This window comes from Pieris brassicae, chromosome 11 (assembly GCF_905147105.1).
Source record: "Pieris brassicae chromosome 11, ilPieBrab1.1, whole genome shotgun sequence".
Classification (NCBI taxonomy): domain Eukaryota; kingdom Metazoa; phylum Arthropoda; class Insecta; order Lepidoptera; family Pieridae; genus Pieris; species Pieris brassicae.
In genome coordinates this window covers 13,621,110-13,636,655 of record NC_059675.1, presented here as the reverse complement: position 1 = coordinate 13,636,655, position 15,546 = coordinate 13,621,110, and the positions used below count along the sequence as shown (strand labels likewise).

At 31.9% G+C, this 15,546-nt stretch overlaps 4 protein-coding genes across 6 annotated transcripts; 2 read left to right on the top strand and 2 right to left on the bottom strand.

Moving 5' to 3' along the window:
* The first annotated feature begins 130 nt into the window (after positions 1 to 130).
* On the top strand, positions 131 to 6,387 carry LOC123715930 (single-strand selective monofunctional uracil DNA glycosylase). 2 transcript variants are annotated; one of them, XM_045671309.1, is made up of 5 exons: positions 131 to 1,077; positions 1,246 to 1,365; positions 1,551 to 1,694; positions 2,214 to 2,369; positions 6,283 to 6,387. In XM_045671309.1, the coding sequence occupies exons 1-5, from the start codon at positions 784 to 786 to the stop codon at positions 6,307 to 6,309; spliced, it is 741 nt and encodes a 246-aa protein (XP_045527265.1). In that variant the 5' UTR covers positions 131 to 783; the 3' UTR covers positions 6,310 to 6,387. The 2 variants fall into 2 exon arrangements, with proteins under 2 accessions (XP_045527265.1, XP_045527264.1); XM_045671308.1 differs by lacking the exon at positions 6,283 to 6,387 and adding an exon at positions 2,625 to 2,903 and having other exon boundaries at positions 132 to 1,077.
* Positions 5,587 to 8,113, bottom strand: LOC123715932. Its single transcript, XM_045671312.1, has 2 exons — positions 7,729 to 8,113; positions 5,587 to 6,267 (listed from the first exon to the last, which is right to left on the bottom strand). The coding sequence occupies exons 1-2, from the start codon at positions 7,886 to 7,888 to the stop codon at positions 5,753 to 5,755; spliced, it is 675 nt and encodes a 224-aa protein (XP_045527268.1). The 5' UTR covers positions 7,889 to 8,113; the 3' UTR covers positions 5,587 to 5,752.
* A 34-nt stretch (positions 8,114 to 8,147) lies between these two features.
* Positions 8,148 to 11,804, top strand: LOC123715928 (HSPB1-associated protein 1). Of its 2 annotated transcripts, none has more exons than XM_045671306.1 (6): positions 8,148 to 8,783; positions 8,856 to 8,989; positions 9,148 to 9,272; positions 9,423 to 9,547; positions 9,965 to 10,075; positions 11,285 to 11,804. In XM_045671306.1, the coding sequence occupies exons 1-6, from the start codon at positions 8,457 to 8,459 to the stop codon at positions 11,681 to 11,683; spliced, it is 1,221 nt and encodes a 406-aa protein (XP_045527262.1). In that variant the 5' UTR covers positions 8,148 to 8,456; the 3' UTR covers positions 11,684 to 11,804. The 2 variants fall into 2 exon arrangements, with proteins under 2 accessions (XP_045527262.1, XP_045527263.1); XM_045671307.1 differs by having other exon boundaries at positions 8,611 to 8,778.
* Positions 11,805 to 12,112: 308 nt separating this feature from the next.
* LOC123715931 (elongation of very long chain fatty acids protein AAEL008004-like) lies at positions 12,113 to 15,336 on the bottom strand. The gene is made up of 6 exons (XM_045671310.1): positions 15,110 to 15,336; positions 14,719 to 14,909; positions 14,173 to 14,307; positions 13,705 to 13,810; positions 12,604 to 12,740; positions 12,113 to 12,371 (listed from the first exon to the last, which is right to left on the bottom strand). The coding sequence occupies exons 1-6, from the start codon at positions 15,168 to 15,170 to the stop codon at positions 12,195 to 12,197; spliced, it is 807 nt and encodes a 268-aa protein (XP_045527266.1). The 5' UTR covers positions 15,171 to 15,336; the 3' UTR covers positions 12,113 to 12,194.
* Positions 15,337 to 15,546: the final 210 nt, after the last annotated feature.

Below are 15,546 nucleotides of genomic sequence, written 5' to 3'. Positions count from 1 at the left end.
TGCACTATGCCGTAATCTGAATCCTTGTCAACTCACTCTCGCGCTTGCTGATTGCTATTGCTGCTGATGCTCACGCGGCACGCTTCTCGCTCTTGCTTGCTTACCTACTGCTCTGTATGGACGCGCGTGTTAGTAACGATTTGTGTATGGCGTTTGTAGTTTTATTAATGATTTTAAAATTCATTAAATACACAAAACATCATTAATACGGACTTTTAAAGGGCATCTAAGAAAGAAAAGGCTTAAATTAAATTATATTTATACCGGCATGATAAGATATTTTTTCATTGTATTTGTGATATAAACGCAAGGTATTTTAATATTAGTGGGCTAATAAAGTAGCTATCTCTGCCATGACGTCCACCTTGACGTAGATGTAGCAAGCAATTAAATATACTATATAGCGAAAGTGTAGATGACCACCCCGTGCCGCCTCTACTAGCCAAATAAGCCAAACATTCGTATTTCGTGGCGAGGCGGATCGCAAGTCTGGAGTAGGCTTAGCAGTCTTAATACTCTATAGACCCTATGATAGTAATTAGTATCTGAAATAATAATAAAAACTCAAATAATATAACATTTTGCGCACAAAATAATTGATGTATATAATAATTTAAATTAGTGTATTTTCGTATAAAATACTAATTCTAAACTGAGTAATGAACATAATATACATTATGGCATGCCTAAATATATTTCTATGTTAAACATTCTCACAACGTAGTTTATGTGGTCTCAACAGTGAAAATAATTTTTAAATCGAATTAAATTATTAATAACAGGATGAGCGATACAGACAAGATAGTTTCAGCTTTTTTCGCATCTCCGCAAAGTAATCGATCTGAAGAGGTTGAAGATAACGACGATGACATTTGTGACGAATTTTTAAAAATAATTGGTGACTACAATGAATCTCTTAAAAACATCAAACTGCCAGAAACAGTTACACATGTATACAATCCTACCATCTATGCTAGAGATACTTTCGAAATGTATATTAGAAAATATTGTAGTACAAAAAAGAAGATCATGTTCTTTGGTATGAATCCTGGTCCATGGGGAATGTCACAAACAGGAGTATGTGAAGTCTTTTATAATAACATTATATTTTTTTAATTTTTATAAATAATATCAGAACATTACTTATACAATGTCATAGTTATACATTTTTTGTAATTAAAATATATAAACAGGTAAATACTTCTTATTAGATTATTGTATTTCCAAGAATAATTAAACTTGTAGGTACCCTTTGGAGAAATATCCTCAGTCCGTGATTGGCTTGGTATTGAAGGATGTGTTGGAAAACCCTTTGAGGAAAATTCTGCTCGCCCAGTTACAGGTTTTGGTTGTACTAGGACAGAGGTATCCTTTAACATTTTTATTTAAAATTATAAAGAAATTATTAGTGCTATATTATAATAGTATGTCATATTTTTTATTGCATATTGAAATAATACTCAGTCAGTCAGTATTAAATGAACAATATTGTGGTTGTTTTAATGTTCTTATGTAATTTCTTGTAAGCATTATTTTAATTGTAATTGCAGGTCAGTGGCAAAAGATTTTGGGGTCTATTCAAAAAATTGTGTGGTTTTCCAGAAGTTTTTTTTGAGACAAGTCTTGTCTATAACTATATTAATCAACAGTGGATGAACAGCAAAGGCTGCAATATTACACCAGCTGATTTCAAAGTAAAATATTTTATATTATCTTTAAAATGATAGGTATAAATATTATAAAATTCTTTACAATCTTTTAGCCCCAACAACACACAATGCACTCTAATAATATATTATATATAACAAAAAGATACTTATAATTTAAAAAAATGGTCTTATTGCTGTCAACCAACCTCTTCAGGCAAATAAAGTGAGAAAAAAATGATATAGTTTAAGAAACATGCTACTTGTAAAAATAACAATTAAATTTAAAACAAGTTTAGATAGAAAGTACAGAATGCATGATAATGTTATTGAAATAACTATACTCGATGAAATATTTAAAAATATCTGGGATTTATAACAATGGTTGCCTGAAAGGGATAAAGCTGCCGGTTGCCCATTACTGAAATTATTTTAATTGTACTGTTTCTTTGCAACAAACTAAATTAAAATTAAATAAATATCAAATTAATAGAGTTTCATTAAAAAAATGTAAAAACATTTCAGTTTCTAGACAAGAGATAAAATACTAATATTATTTTTTTCTAGATGTCACAAATGGAATCTCTTTACAATATTGGAGATCTTGTATTTGCAAATGTATTGAGACTGTATGGAGTTGAAACTGTTGTAGCTATCGGAAGGTTCTGTTTAGTAAGAGCTCAGAAGGCGATTTCACAATATATTCTGCTTAAAAATGTTAAGGTACTTGTTCCAAAATTGATTTGAGAATGAAATATTAAGGTTAATGGGAAATATAATGATAAATTATTTTTATCTTGTACCACAGTATATGCAACATAGAACAGGGCTATAAGGATTTTTCTGGGCCTTATACGTAGGCATACTCTATATCCCTGTAGAAGTCAGGCTAATTTCTATGGCTGTGTGCTTTATTAATAGTGTACCCTTGAGGCCCTCTGATATATATATAACGGTAACTAATAAAAAAACTTCCAGGTTATCTACTTACCCCACCCTAGCCCAAGAGTTGTAAACAATAATGATTGGGAGGAGAGAGCAATATCATGCTTAAGAAATAACAACTTATTACAGTATTACTGCAATGAAGAGTTGCCAGTACTCCAACAAAAAACTTAAATTAATCTCAATATCAATTACTGTAATATGTTATGCTGCTAAATATATAAGAAAATTTTTACGACTAAGGAGTATGTTAAAATTCTAATGCAGTATTAACATTTGAATTTTTTTAAAATTACAATTATTAATTATTCTAACGTAAATAGTGATTAAATATTTAAAATTTATATAATTTATAAATTTTATGGTATATTTTTTAGAAAATCCTAAAGATTGATATAATTGAATCTCATTTTATTTACGATAATTGTCTAGTCAATTATAATTTCTAAAAGCTATAGTTTTATATTTGTTTGTTGTGCCTTTGTCAATGGTAATTCTCCAATAAGACTTCCATTAACAAGAATTTGAAAACTCATTAAAAAAAGTGTCTCTAAAATTTTTGAGCCAACTGGCATTGTGTCTCTGAGCATATTGATAATATAGAATAGGAATTATTTGTACATGCAGTTGAATATTGTACTTTTGAAATTAAAGTTTCCTTAATATATAAAGCATTTTAATCAAGTATGTTACTTCACATCTTTCGTATGTTTTACTCATAATATATAGAAACGATAATTCGTAACTATTTATTTGTATAAATTTGCATTTGCATATAATTTATTACTTGGTACTTTGAACTTTTATTGTATCAATCTGCGGTAAAATGATTACGATATTTTTTAAATATATAAGAAATGCAGTACATTTTAAGCAATGAGGAGGGCAACGGACCGTTGTCGACCGATCTCATTTAGGCCACCACGTTAAGGATAATTATTTTCTATAGCAAACTGTGATAGATTTTTTTTGATAAATATAACTTAAGAACTCCTAAAAATAATCCAGTTATAAATGGAACTCGGAGTGGTTTTCATAAATCCACTTTCCGACAAAAAAAGGCACGTAGGAGGCACCGACACGTACCAAAGGATCCGGATGGTCCAATCAGCGGCGGCCTTAGGGCCTCGCTCTTGCAGGGGCCTCGCGCAACAATCCAAGCAAATTAAAAACAAATATAGATTTTTTTAAACTTTTGAATTTGATCCCTAATTACATACGGTAAATTAAAATAATGTTAGTTAACTAATTCATTCACTCAAAACATAACTCAAAAATTCATCGTTTTGTACTTGAATATCACGCCTCGAAACAATTGAAGATAGTTTTTTTACCGCATAGCACTCAGAGTCGGGGCATCGTACGGGGCTTCCCCGAGTTTTATTTTCTTTGTTAACTCTTGTCACCTTGGAATTATTTTGCTTGCAGTATGAGTTACAAAATCGTTACTGAACCGCACATTTCTTTAAATTTTAATGAATATTACGTTATAGTATTCAAAGTATTGAGTGAGCTGGAAAAGTGTGAATCATAGTATTTGAAGTCAATACTGAAAAGTAACTGAAAAAGATTAAAAAAACTTTCGGATATGTACTTAAAATTTTATTTGGCACTGTTTGTGCGAAACAAAACAAGTGATCGCGGGATCGTGATGCCGGTAGACAATTTGAGTTAGGTTCAAAGAGGAAACGAGCTATCAAAATAAAGCAGATAAAAGGAAATCTACGTGGATCTTTATATAAATATATAAAAAGATGATCAAGGAACCTCTACAAAACATTTATTAACTGAACTAATCCTGATCCAGCAAAAATATTCCTTCCACATCATCATGGAAAGGAAAACACTGATGATGAATTTACTACATCAGTGTCTCTTAGGGCACCGTTGCCACCGTCAACGCTATTCAGTCAAGAACAGGAATCTCAGCCCGATTCTATATCTATCGCTGCTGGAATGGAAAATCTGAATCCTCAAAATGACTCCAGTTTGTGACCCATAACCATTACTGATGGAGACCGAACTGAGATTGGTCCAATCCGGGTTAAAGTTGATTTATTTCCCGTAAATGATAATAATTAAAAGCTTGACAGGCGCTGGATGATATATTCACAAACAAAGGATGCCATTTACTGCTTTCCGTGTCGAATATTCGGGCTATAAAATACAAAGATTTGACCAAGTGAAGGAGGGTGTTATTGGTAACACTTGGATAATTACCTAAAGTCTCACGAATCAAGTCGACAGCACAAATATTGTATGTTGAAATGGATTAATTTAGATAATGGTTTAAAAAGCAGTTTCACTATTGACTTCTTGGCCCTGTCATAAACTGATCAAGAAAGGCAACGTTGAAGAGATATTTTAGAATGATTGTTAGTAGTTAGTAAAGTTAATAGCCCGATTTGATCCCGTTCTGAGACTTCAACTAAAACAAGTCAAGATATCGGAAAAACAATTCAAAATGAGCTCATACAATGAATGCCACAAATTGTTGAAAAAATAATAAATATTACTCAATAATTCTTGATTGTTTCGCGACGTTTCTCGTGTTGATCAACTTTCAATTATTATATATATATAAAATAAATCTATCTATAAAAATCCTAGTAATACTGGTATACTGGTATGTATATATGCCAATATACCGGTCAATAAATACCAGTAATATACCGGCCAATATAATATAATATGTGTAATAAAGTAGCACAAATCAAAATATTTATATTATAATATATCGTAATAAATTATAACAGCCAGTTATAAGAAAAGTTTTATTTTTATAAATAACGAGCGAAGTAACTTAATTAATTCTTAAAAGTATGTTATTGTAAGTTTTAATGATTTTTCAGTCCATCCTTTAAACTTAAAACTATAAAATATTTTAAATTTTTACAAAAACAACATAAATAAAAAATGTCCTTTCCATGTTTTTGTTATATTAATAATATGTATTATTACCTATTATTAATATAACAAAAACATGATATTATATGAAAATTTTAAAAACAATTTCGTGTGTGAATTTTTTTTAAATTAAATGTATGTATGAACGTCATGTCCATATGCATTGTTAATTACAGATGTAAAAAAATAGGTCATTTTCTGTTAGGCTAAGTGCACTTTCTGAAACACCTCTTCCATATCTTTGTGATGACTCGTCATAAACCCGTTCCACTTGCTGCTGGAGATGGCACCGTTTCTGAGTGTATGAAGCTCATTGTTGAACTTGGCCTGGGTGATGAATCTGTCTGTCTTGATTCGTTTAAAATACTTTTTAATTCAGCATTACCGACCAATGACGAAATTTGCATCCTTAATTGCACTTGTTCATATGGAGGAAGCTTTTTTACAATTTTTGCCATCGAGTTAAAGAAAAGGTCGGTTTCGTCCAATTCATTTTGAGCAGGAGTTGATTTTCGTTTAGCTATTTGTTTCAATATCTGTAATCGTTCCTCAGAGTGTGTTAATTTTATCTTTTTCTTATCTCTCATATTGTTGTCTTTCTTAGCATAAGTAATTGTATTATGTCTTTGTGATGAAGGAAGTCTATCTAAGAATGATAGAAAAACAGACCTATTCTTTGTTGCCTCTCCACCTGAACCAGTGCCAGGTTTAACTTTACGCCGAATATAATAATCCCTTACGTAGGCCCATCGTTTACTGCAGTCAGAACCTAAAACACAAACAGACATTTGGCCACAGGAGAATCTTTTAGGTCGCTTGCTTTTCAATATCGAGTTAGTCATTCCTGGATAAGTGTCATAATAAAAGAAGTTGCTGAGGTCATTCTTAAAAGGATGTAAGAGTTAATACAGAAAATCAACTAAGACAAAACAGTAGTAATTTTTTTCCAAAATGGAATTTCTCGAACTGTGTCGGAACGTTAGATGGGAAACATGTAAGAATAAAGGCTCCCAAACGAAGTGGATCATTATATTTTAACTATAAAGATTCAATCGTTTTGCTAGCAGTCGTTGACGCGGATTGTAAATTAATTGCTGTTGATATTGGTTCCTATGGAAGAATAGGGAAAATGATAAAAAAATAATACATTCAATATACCAGCAACATAAGTAATACCCGAAACAAATAATGTTGTACCCCATGTCATTGTAGGGGATGAAGCTTTTGCTGTGCACGAAAACCTGATGAAACCTTATCCAAGACAGCAATCTGTACATGATCAAATAAAAGCTGTATATAGTTATCGACTATCTAGAGCTCGGAGAACCACTAAAAATACTTTCGGAATTTTATGCGGCTATTTCAGACTATTTTTTACATATTGCTACTACCCGAGAAACTTCAGACCAATTGATTACATGCATAATATGCATGCAATTATATAATATTTTACGGGGAGCAAAAGTACTTACTACAGGTCAAAAACATTTTGTTGATGCACTCTCACTATCAACTGAAAATTTTATCCCCAAACCAGAACACAGTGTAAGTGCCAAAATGAATCGCACTGAAATTCGAGAAATATTCAAAAATTATCTCAACGCTCCAGGGGCTGTTGAGTGGCCGCATAGTTATGCAATGCAATATTATTGTGATTATTATATTATATATGTATTTTGGTAATGACTTTTACTTAAAGTATCTGTTGTAAATGATTTGAATTAATTATTGCATATTTTCTTTACTGTACAATAATCTAAAATAAATTATTATCTCTTCAAATTGGATTTGAGTGATAACACGTATTGAAATAGTATTTGTGACAACGTGTTACTATTCTAAATTCTAAATAATGTTGCATAAATTTAATTTAAATTTGAAAAAAATATGGTTTTATAATATATTTGTTAATATTTATTGAGTTTTTTCACTAGAGAAGACGCTACACCCGCATCTATTGTCTCAGTCTTACAAACGTACCACATAACAAACACTGTTTTGCGCGGGAAAGAACCGAGAAGGCTTCAGTTATAACTAACGAAATTTTTACACCGTACGGATGAGAATATTTACTGTGCATCATCGTTTTTGTTTTTCCGATATCACAAATACAAAAAAAAGTTATTTAATGAAAAAAAAATTTAAATAATTTTTGTTATGTTGTACGTTTGGCGGAGACAACACATGCGGGTGTAGCGTAGTCGTAACTGAATTTTAGTACTATACACACCTGATTTTTGAAGTGTTATTCCAATTTCGTTCCACAAATTTTGCTTCATCTGAGCTTGTCTGTACTCTTTGGATTTGATATTGTACAAAGCTTCATGATTTTTAACAAAATCAATTAATTGTTCATCATTTTCGCTCGTCCAAGTCACGTTTCCACTCATCGTATTAATTAAATATGCACACCGCTACACGCGAACAACATTGAACTACTGTTTATCACCGCTATGACGGCCGTCATGCAAATGACAGCACCGCTATTTGACGTTACGGTGACATTCGACTTTCTAAAGCTAGTCCGATGTTAAAAAATTTATAGACAACTTATGGGTAACGTCACCCAACGCTACATTACGGCCGTTAGATAAAGGCACCGCTTTTTTAGGAAACCTTGCTTAATGACTTACAAAGACAATTGACACTTGGTTGATGTTTCTAAAATATGTATTTGTTTTGGTAAGAACCGCTTTACGCTAGAATAGAATAAAAAAATATAAAATTACCTGATATCTATGTCTCAATGAGATAATTAAATGCGATTATTTTCCCTAACTATTAATTATACTAATAGGAGGATAAGAGGAACTGTTAGACGTATACTACGAGTATAATGGTGATGTAATGCATCATTGCATTCATGATTCAACATTTTTATTATATGAACAGTTGTAAAATACTTGAGTAAAGTGGCAGTTGTTCCGTTTTGCACTTCAAGATAACTTTTTTGGCAGCATGTCTCTAAAGCCCAGTGAAGATGTGGTACGAAATTTAACATCCAATGTAACTGTTCCTCTTATTTTTCGAAATTTCGTAAACAATTGGGCTATATGTCAGTGGAATCTAGAGAAATGGATTCAAGTTTTTGGAGATAAAGAGTTGCCGTTTCGATGTATGAGGAAAGACTTTATATCTGACGAACCTTGTTGGGAAAGAAAATGCAAGACGAAGAAAATGACTTTTAAGGCTTTTGTTGAAAACTTAGTAAATAGTTCTGAGTGGATGTATTTCGACTATAAATATCTGCATCAGTGGTTTGATGGAGATAGCGAATTGTGTAAGGTATACATTTACATTATTATTGGATTTAAAAACTAAGTAATTAATAACTAAGAACATGTTTCAATTTTTAAGGAAATAAACTGGAAGCAGTTTGGTTATGATAAGGGTCCTGCAGACACAACCCTATGGGTGGGCAGTGATGGTTCACACACACCAGCACATCAAGACACATATGGTTACAATATTATAGCACAAGTCCATGGAAAGTTAGTAACACAATACCTAAACTAAATATTACTTAAATTAGGAACTGTAATTTTATTTAAACTTCACCCTGTCAGATTAAATGATTTATGTGATCTTTGATATTATTTGTAACAAGACATTTGCAATAAAAAGATGTTTATGGATTTAAAAATTTCAGAAAACAATGGATACTGTTTCCTCCAGAATCTGGTGGATTGAAGCCAACTAGAGTTCCATATGAAGAATCAAGTGTCTATAGTGAATTAAATTTTTATTGTCCCCATAATTTGGAACCATTTAATGGTATGCAGATTTGTAACTACAATAATAATTTGATGTGCTTAAATATTTTACGAGCACATTACATTTTAGCTCACACAAAACATAGTTATTGCTATTAAAGTTGAGGGGTAAGTTTATATTTTTTATACTATAATATATATATTTTTAAAGGTTTAACCGGTGGCCGTACTGTTGTACTTTCGGCTGGTGATGCTCTTTTAGTTCCAAGAGGCTGGTGGCATTATGTTCAAAATATTGATCCTGTTAACATTACCCTAAATATGTGGCTGCCCCATGTAAGTTAATTGTCATAATAACAATATAAAGGCATTAGTGAATTTTATTGAATGATAAAAGATGGCTAATAAATGACTTGTGTGTGAATTTGCCTTTTTAAGTTTCATAATTCTTTAAATATTGTCTTGTGACCTACTATGAATTAATTTGGAATCAAAGGTACATGTACCGTATCCAGGAGGATAACAATTGTAAAACATCTTACCATACCATTATAATCAAAATATTGCAGATCTGTAAGATAATAAGTATACCTGTCTTATGCCACATTAGGGTTACAAGGTACAAGACTTGTCAGCTTAAAGTGTATGCACAATATGTTTTAAATATATTATTTTAAATAATAAATTCAAAAATATATTCAGTTTGTTATAGCTATGACCAACAGATAATAAGTCTAGAAATTTCTTCTTCAGGAAAGAGATCCATCAGCACATGTATCAGAGGCTCTTATCAAGATATTTATTGCCCAGATGTGTAAAGATTTGCCTCTTGCAACTGCTAAGATGCTTGTCAATCCAAATGAGGTATTTTTTTTTACTTTAAGCATGCTGCCTCCGTGTTATCTAATTCCTTGTTGGGAGTTCTTGCATTGATACCCAGTAAAGTTATGTTAAGTTTTGTTAAACTTTAGTTTTATAATAAAATTGGCAATATTCAAGTAACAATGTATATACCTATATATTGTAAAGTGATTATAATGATTAAAATTTATTAGAGGTGACTATGACTAGAATAATCAACATAGAAGTCACAAATCTTGGCAGGAAATCAGAAATTATATGACCACAGCCAACACAACAACACAAAGAAATAAACACATCAAACCATTTTCGAATCTTTTAAAATGTATTTTCTGCACTTGAATACGAACAAAATCAACATACAAAATCAAATGCAGTGATAAATCCGTGTTGTTAAAAATAAAACAACCGGACAAACATTTATAGATCAATCGAATATTATACCTGTATATTGTCGTGCTGTTAGTAACTGACACGTATCGAGCATGCAAATTGGTTTTGTAATTGAATCTATCTAGCGAAGTTTTACCACTACAAGTAACTTTTGCTGTACCTAACATTTGTTTTGAGTCGTTTGTTTTAATTAAGTGTGAAATGATATGCAGATGCATTATGTTTGGTCGCAATGTTTTATGCCAATAATTAGTCGTCGCTTTAATTAGTTTTATTTTAGGTATGAGTAATCAACCCTGACCATAGTCAGGGTTGAGTATGTTATTCATTAATGTTTTGGCTTTGTTCCTATTATATTATATATATATTTCAGCGTTTGTTTTTTGATGATTTTGCGGATCAAGACAATAATAGTGAAGTATACCATATACTAAAGTTTATTTGTGTGTGTTGTCATTGTGCTACCTAGTTAATAGTTTTTAATATTACCTAAAACCAATGAAAAGTTATTTGAGCTTTTTTTATTTTTACTATTGAGTAATCAATTTTTTTGATTAACAATTACTTCTGAAGGATGATTATATTCTATTAGCTAGTTATTTCAATATTTATTGCACATTAACATAATTTATTTAATAATTATTTTTATATTCATATAATAAGATCACTACGTTTCCGCTTTATTAACCATTTTCAAAGTAGGACGATGCATGTCACTTTTGCAAAGATTCTTGCATCTCCTTGGTCTTGATCTTGTTGGTAATTTATTGATTTGCCGAAAATCACACCGACCAATTGGTAACATTAAACGTCTTTCAGGATGACATAGTAGACACACCACTTGCAGTGCTGTTCCTCCAACTAGAAACTGTAGCCAACACATACATGGATAAAAAGAGACGCATTCGACGCGTTAAAAGGCAGAAAACACGAGAGAGTGACGCAGATTTACCAGAAATAGAGGAATTTGATCTCAAAGCGCTGGTTGAAAACCCGGAAAATAAATTGGAAATCGCCTTGAACATCTCCAATACTGAGCTGATTACTATGTTAAAGGAGAATCTCAAAAAGTATGCCAATACAGAGAGAGTGTTGGATGATGACGAACTAGACGGTGCTACAAGTAGCCTTTGTTTGACAAAGGCAGTGATTGACGCCTTCAGTCAAAATAATGTGATTGATCTTGTTAAACACAATCTTTTGGCTTCCCTTAGCTAGTAGTTAGACCATCGCTGGTTATTAACGATAGGCAATATCGACTTGTAATAATGTTATTGTGATAAGTACTAAGTACATATATAACATATACAATAAATTATAGAATAATTGAATAAATAGATCCGGCTGCAACTTTATTTTATTTTCTAAACTATACATTAGTTTTGCGCTCGCTTGTTAGCGAAGATCCCGCTCGTTGCCGTCGTAATTATTGAAGTTCCTGTTTTGGTATTGCAACAATGTTATACAGCTGGAGAGAGGCAGAAGTTAGTAATTCAAACACATTGATCAAATTATTCACAAGTAAGTTTTCTACTGTCGTAAATTTCCTGGTCGGGAATTTGAATGTTGGACGTTGTGGTAACCATTGTTAGATAAAAAACCGAGGAATTTCAAAGCTAAACTATTGGAAAAACATCTAATTAACATATATAAAAAAACTTATAAAGATTTTTTTAAAATTTATATTTTATTATTCACAATGCTTATGAGCTCAACAGCTATTTGAACATTATTTTCTCTTCGTGATTCTGTTCGGTTGGATATAAACTCTATAGTAGAAATCGCAGAACAATAGCACCATGAAGAGGTTTTGCGGAATGAGAATGTAGGCTGGTACGCGCGGAAAGGGACAATCCGGAGCCAAGGCCAGGGCCAAGAAATGGGCTAATAACAAACTAAACTGTATCTGGAAATAAAAAAAAAAACAATATTGCTCTATGAAGTAGACAGTAATTTTTTAATCAAGGAGATGTTCTAGCTGTAAGATTAACTTATTTTTACCAGCTCTTGTACTGCAAATAATTAAAGTCCATTGTAAAATTTGGTAAATGTCTATTAGATTTGAGGAATGCTATGTGCGTGAACTTGGATGTTAGACGAAGATGTTTCTATACTAAAAAAAATCTTTAAAAACTCACAATTTGTATTTGCGTGACATACTTTTTCCACCAAATTGACTTCTTGAAGGAATCGTCCAATGACGTTAGGAGATAGTATGCATACATTATTATGTGGACAAACGAATTCACTGTTACCAACATTGTTATGTGACCGCCTGAAACGAAGAATGTAGTCTTTAACGTTACATTTTTTTATTCTGGCCTTTTCGTAATATGTGTCGCAGCCAACTAGCTTAATAAGCCGTTCAATGGACAGCCTAGCCCTTTAACTAAACAGCGCCGTTTAACTAGCGGCCTGAAAGATTCAGCCGTAGCGATTGTAACAACATTTATAAACTGGCTGGCTAATGCTTAGGCCATTCGTACAACGGAGTGACCATGTGGTAGATATAAAAAATATTTATTTAGAAATTAAATTTCTTGAGTCCGTAACAGCTAAATTCACATTATTCACACTCTTCCATTGTACTTATTGTTTTGCATTAAACTTTGGAAAACATCATTAAAGTTGTGGTTTGCCGACGGTTTGAAGAGTTTCGTTTCGAGTTTGAGAGTGACATAAAGTGGAACTTAATTTAAATTGACGCTACGCAAGTAAAAAGAAACGTCATCGATCCAAGGCTGAATATCTTTCAGGCCGCTAGTTAAACGGCGCTGTTTAGTTAAGAGGCTAGGCTGTTAATTGAACTGCTAATTAAACTAGTTGGCTGTGACAAATATAATGTAGTAAGGTTTCAAGAAATAATATAACTCATATATTAGCAAGTCATTGAAATACTTATGTTATGAATATTAAAGCAGTATTTAAATAAGGGTTAATGTAGCAGTATATTTATTCCAATTCTAAACTGCTTATCATAAATTTTAGAACGTCCGTTATTAAAAACTTCTAGGCCTTGACATCTTTATTTCGTAAAGTTATATGAATTTGACATTACTGTTGATAAAGTAATAAAAAATTCTAATTAAATTTGTTGGTTAATATGACCGTTGATTAATAGATAACTTTGCTTCATTAAAAAGACTTCATCACATCTATTTTAAACGGATGTGTCAACCAATTCTAAATGCTCTAATAAGATTTTCAGACCGCGATCTATATTTTAAAAGTTTCTTTACCTGGAACCCATTTAACCATACCCCAAGCCACTCCTACCATGCCAAAGTGATGGTAGACGTGCAGGAAAGACACTTGATTCTGTTTCTTACGCAAAACGAAAAATACCTGAAAATTAACTTATGTTATAATTTTGCATTTTACTGTTATTATTTTACTGTTTTTAGTGACGAGTTGTCTGAAAGATATTGTTACACCAATACGCCCGTTCCAACTTTAATTTTCCTTAAATGTATTACACGTGCTACATTCATGTACATATATATACATATATTTTTCTCTGTACAACTATAAAGAGTAAAATATAATAATTCTACCATAATGAGTCTTATAAAGAAACTTATCGCATCGTATAAGTCCTACAATTTGTAGTTCATATACCTACGGAAGACTAAATACTAGTGCCAAGTCTCTAAATGTTATCCTTAAATATATTTAGCGGATGCCGTATGTTGGAAAAGAATACGTACCGTGTCTAAAAGATCAATAAACTTTATAACAAAGTATCCAAAACACACTTTCCAAGCATACTCGATGCTGTGTGCTTCATAATCAACTGGATGGCACAAAAGTGAGTAATGGTTCAGCCAGCCCAAAGTTAAACTCTGTAAAAAAGATTTAAATACGGTATCTTGATGATATCTATCTGATGATGATATATATAACGCGCGGTGACATATATAATTCGTAAGGCATTGTCCAATATTCATAGATAAAAATGGTAACAATGTGCGTGACCTGTGTTGCAATTTTGTCTTGATTTGTGTCGTATTTTGGTACGCGACGGTCTATTATGGATATACAACACTAGTCAACATTCCTACATTCGTATCATTCATAATTTTCTCTCTCTGTGTGTCTGCATCTGATTTTTTTGGCGCACATATAATAAAAAATACATAGGAACAGCCAGGATTGGAACGCACTACCTCAAGATTGAGTGGTGCGCTCAATCACTAGGCTAACACTGCTTGACCATTTACTAGCTATATAAGATATTATTATAATATACTTACATAATATACGACATAGGCACAAAATACGATTTGAAATGCATTGTATACTGCTATCACACCGCGAAGATCATACGCAGGCCTATTCTTCATATAATTGGGTAACCATTTCAAAACAACGAACAAATAGAAGATTAACAACGCTAGCCCCGGCCAGGGCGAGCTGATTAAAGGCCAGTCTTGTGTCCTCTTATCTAAAAGTTATAGGAAATCTAGACAAACTTTAACCGGATACGCCCTTGGAAAATGGTCAGAGAAAACTATTTAGAACCTGTTTTTTTTATAGTTAGCATTCAGAAAACGATAGTACATCTATTTTAGACTGATCCGATGAACTGAGGTTGTATGCATTATCCCACACTGAGCTTGTATAATATAAAACAAATAAATATACCTGCAATATCCTCATTCAAATAGTGGTACAACTTAACAGCTCCTTTAATAATAAGTGCCATGGCGAATATCCTTCACAAATATATTTACCGAGCGCTGTGCTGTCCGTAACACCACTAAACTTTCAACAATAGTATTCGAGTCAAATTATTTAGCATATTGAATTGATTTTCGTACAAAACAATGACTTAAATCAGGTATTCTGATTTCAAATCATGTTTTGTTATTTCAATATGTGGAACGTTTGTTCTCATTAGACGAGAATGATTTAAAATGACAGTGTTCATCAATGAGTTCAACAAACCTAACTATTACGAAATGTCAAATAGAAATTTGTTTTTTAAAAGTCAAACATAAAAATAAAAACAGCACGTTTATGTGTTGCAAACAAAATATTGAATTTCTTATAAATAACTTCGGTTGACAATAATAATGTTT

Bases quoted from the DNA above. Each gene is read 5' to 3' on its own strand.
- LOC123715930 (XM_045671308.1), top strand. From the start codon at position 784: ATGAGCGATACAGACAAGATAGTTTCAGCTTTTTTCGCATCTCCGCAA. The intron at 1,078-1,245 runs GTATGTGAAGTC...TTAAACTTGTAG, and splicing joins GGGGAATGTCACAAACAGGA to GTACCCTTTGGAGAAATATC. The intron at 1,366-1,550 runs GTATCCTTTAAC...TTGTAATTGCAG, and splicing joins TTGGTTGTACTAGGACAGAG to GTCAGTGGCAAAAGATTTTG.
- LOC123715928 (XM_045671306.1), top strand. From the start codon at position 8,457: ATGTCTCTAAAGCCCAGTGAAGATGTGGTACGAAATTTAACATCCAAT. The intron at 8,990-9,147 runs GTTAGTAACACA...TAAAAATTTCAG, and splicing joins ATAGCACAAGTCCATGGAAA to AAAACAATGGATACTGTTTC. The intron at 10,076-11,284 runs GTATTTTTTTTT...AACGTCTTTCAG, and splicing joins TGCTTGTCAATCCAAATGAG to GATGACATAGTAGACACACC.
- LOC123715931 (XM_045671310.1), bottom strand. From the start codon at position 15,170: ATGGCACTTATTATTAAAGGAGCTGTTAAGTTGTACCACTATTTGAAT. The intron at 13,811-14,172 runs GTACGTATTCTT...GTTAATTTTCAG, and splicing joins TTATTGATCTTTTAGACACG to GTATTTTTCGTTTTGCGTAA. The intron at 12,741-13,704 runs GTAAAGAAACTT...TCTTCGTTTCAG, and splicing joins TATGGTTAAATGGGTTCCAG to GCGGTCACATAACAATGTTG.
- LOC123715932 (XM_045671312.1), bottom strand. From the start codon at position 7,888: ATGAGTGGAAACGTGACTTGGACGAGCGAAAATGATGAACAATTAATT. The intron at 6,268-7,728 runs GTGTGTATAGTA...TTTGTGTTTTAG, and splicing joins AATAACACTTCAAAAATCAG to GTTCTGACTGCAGTAAACGA.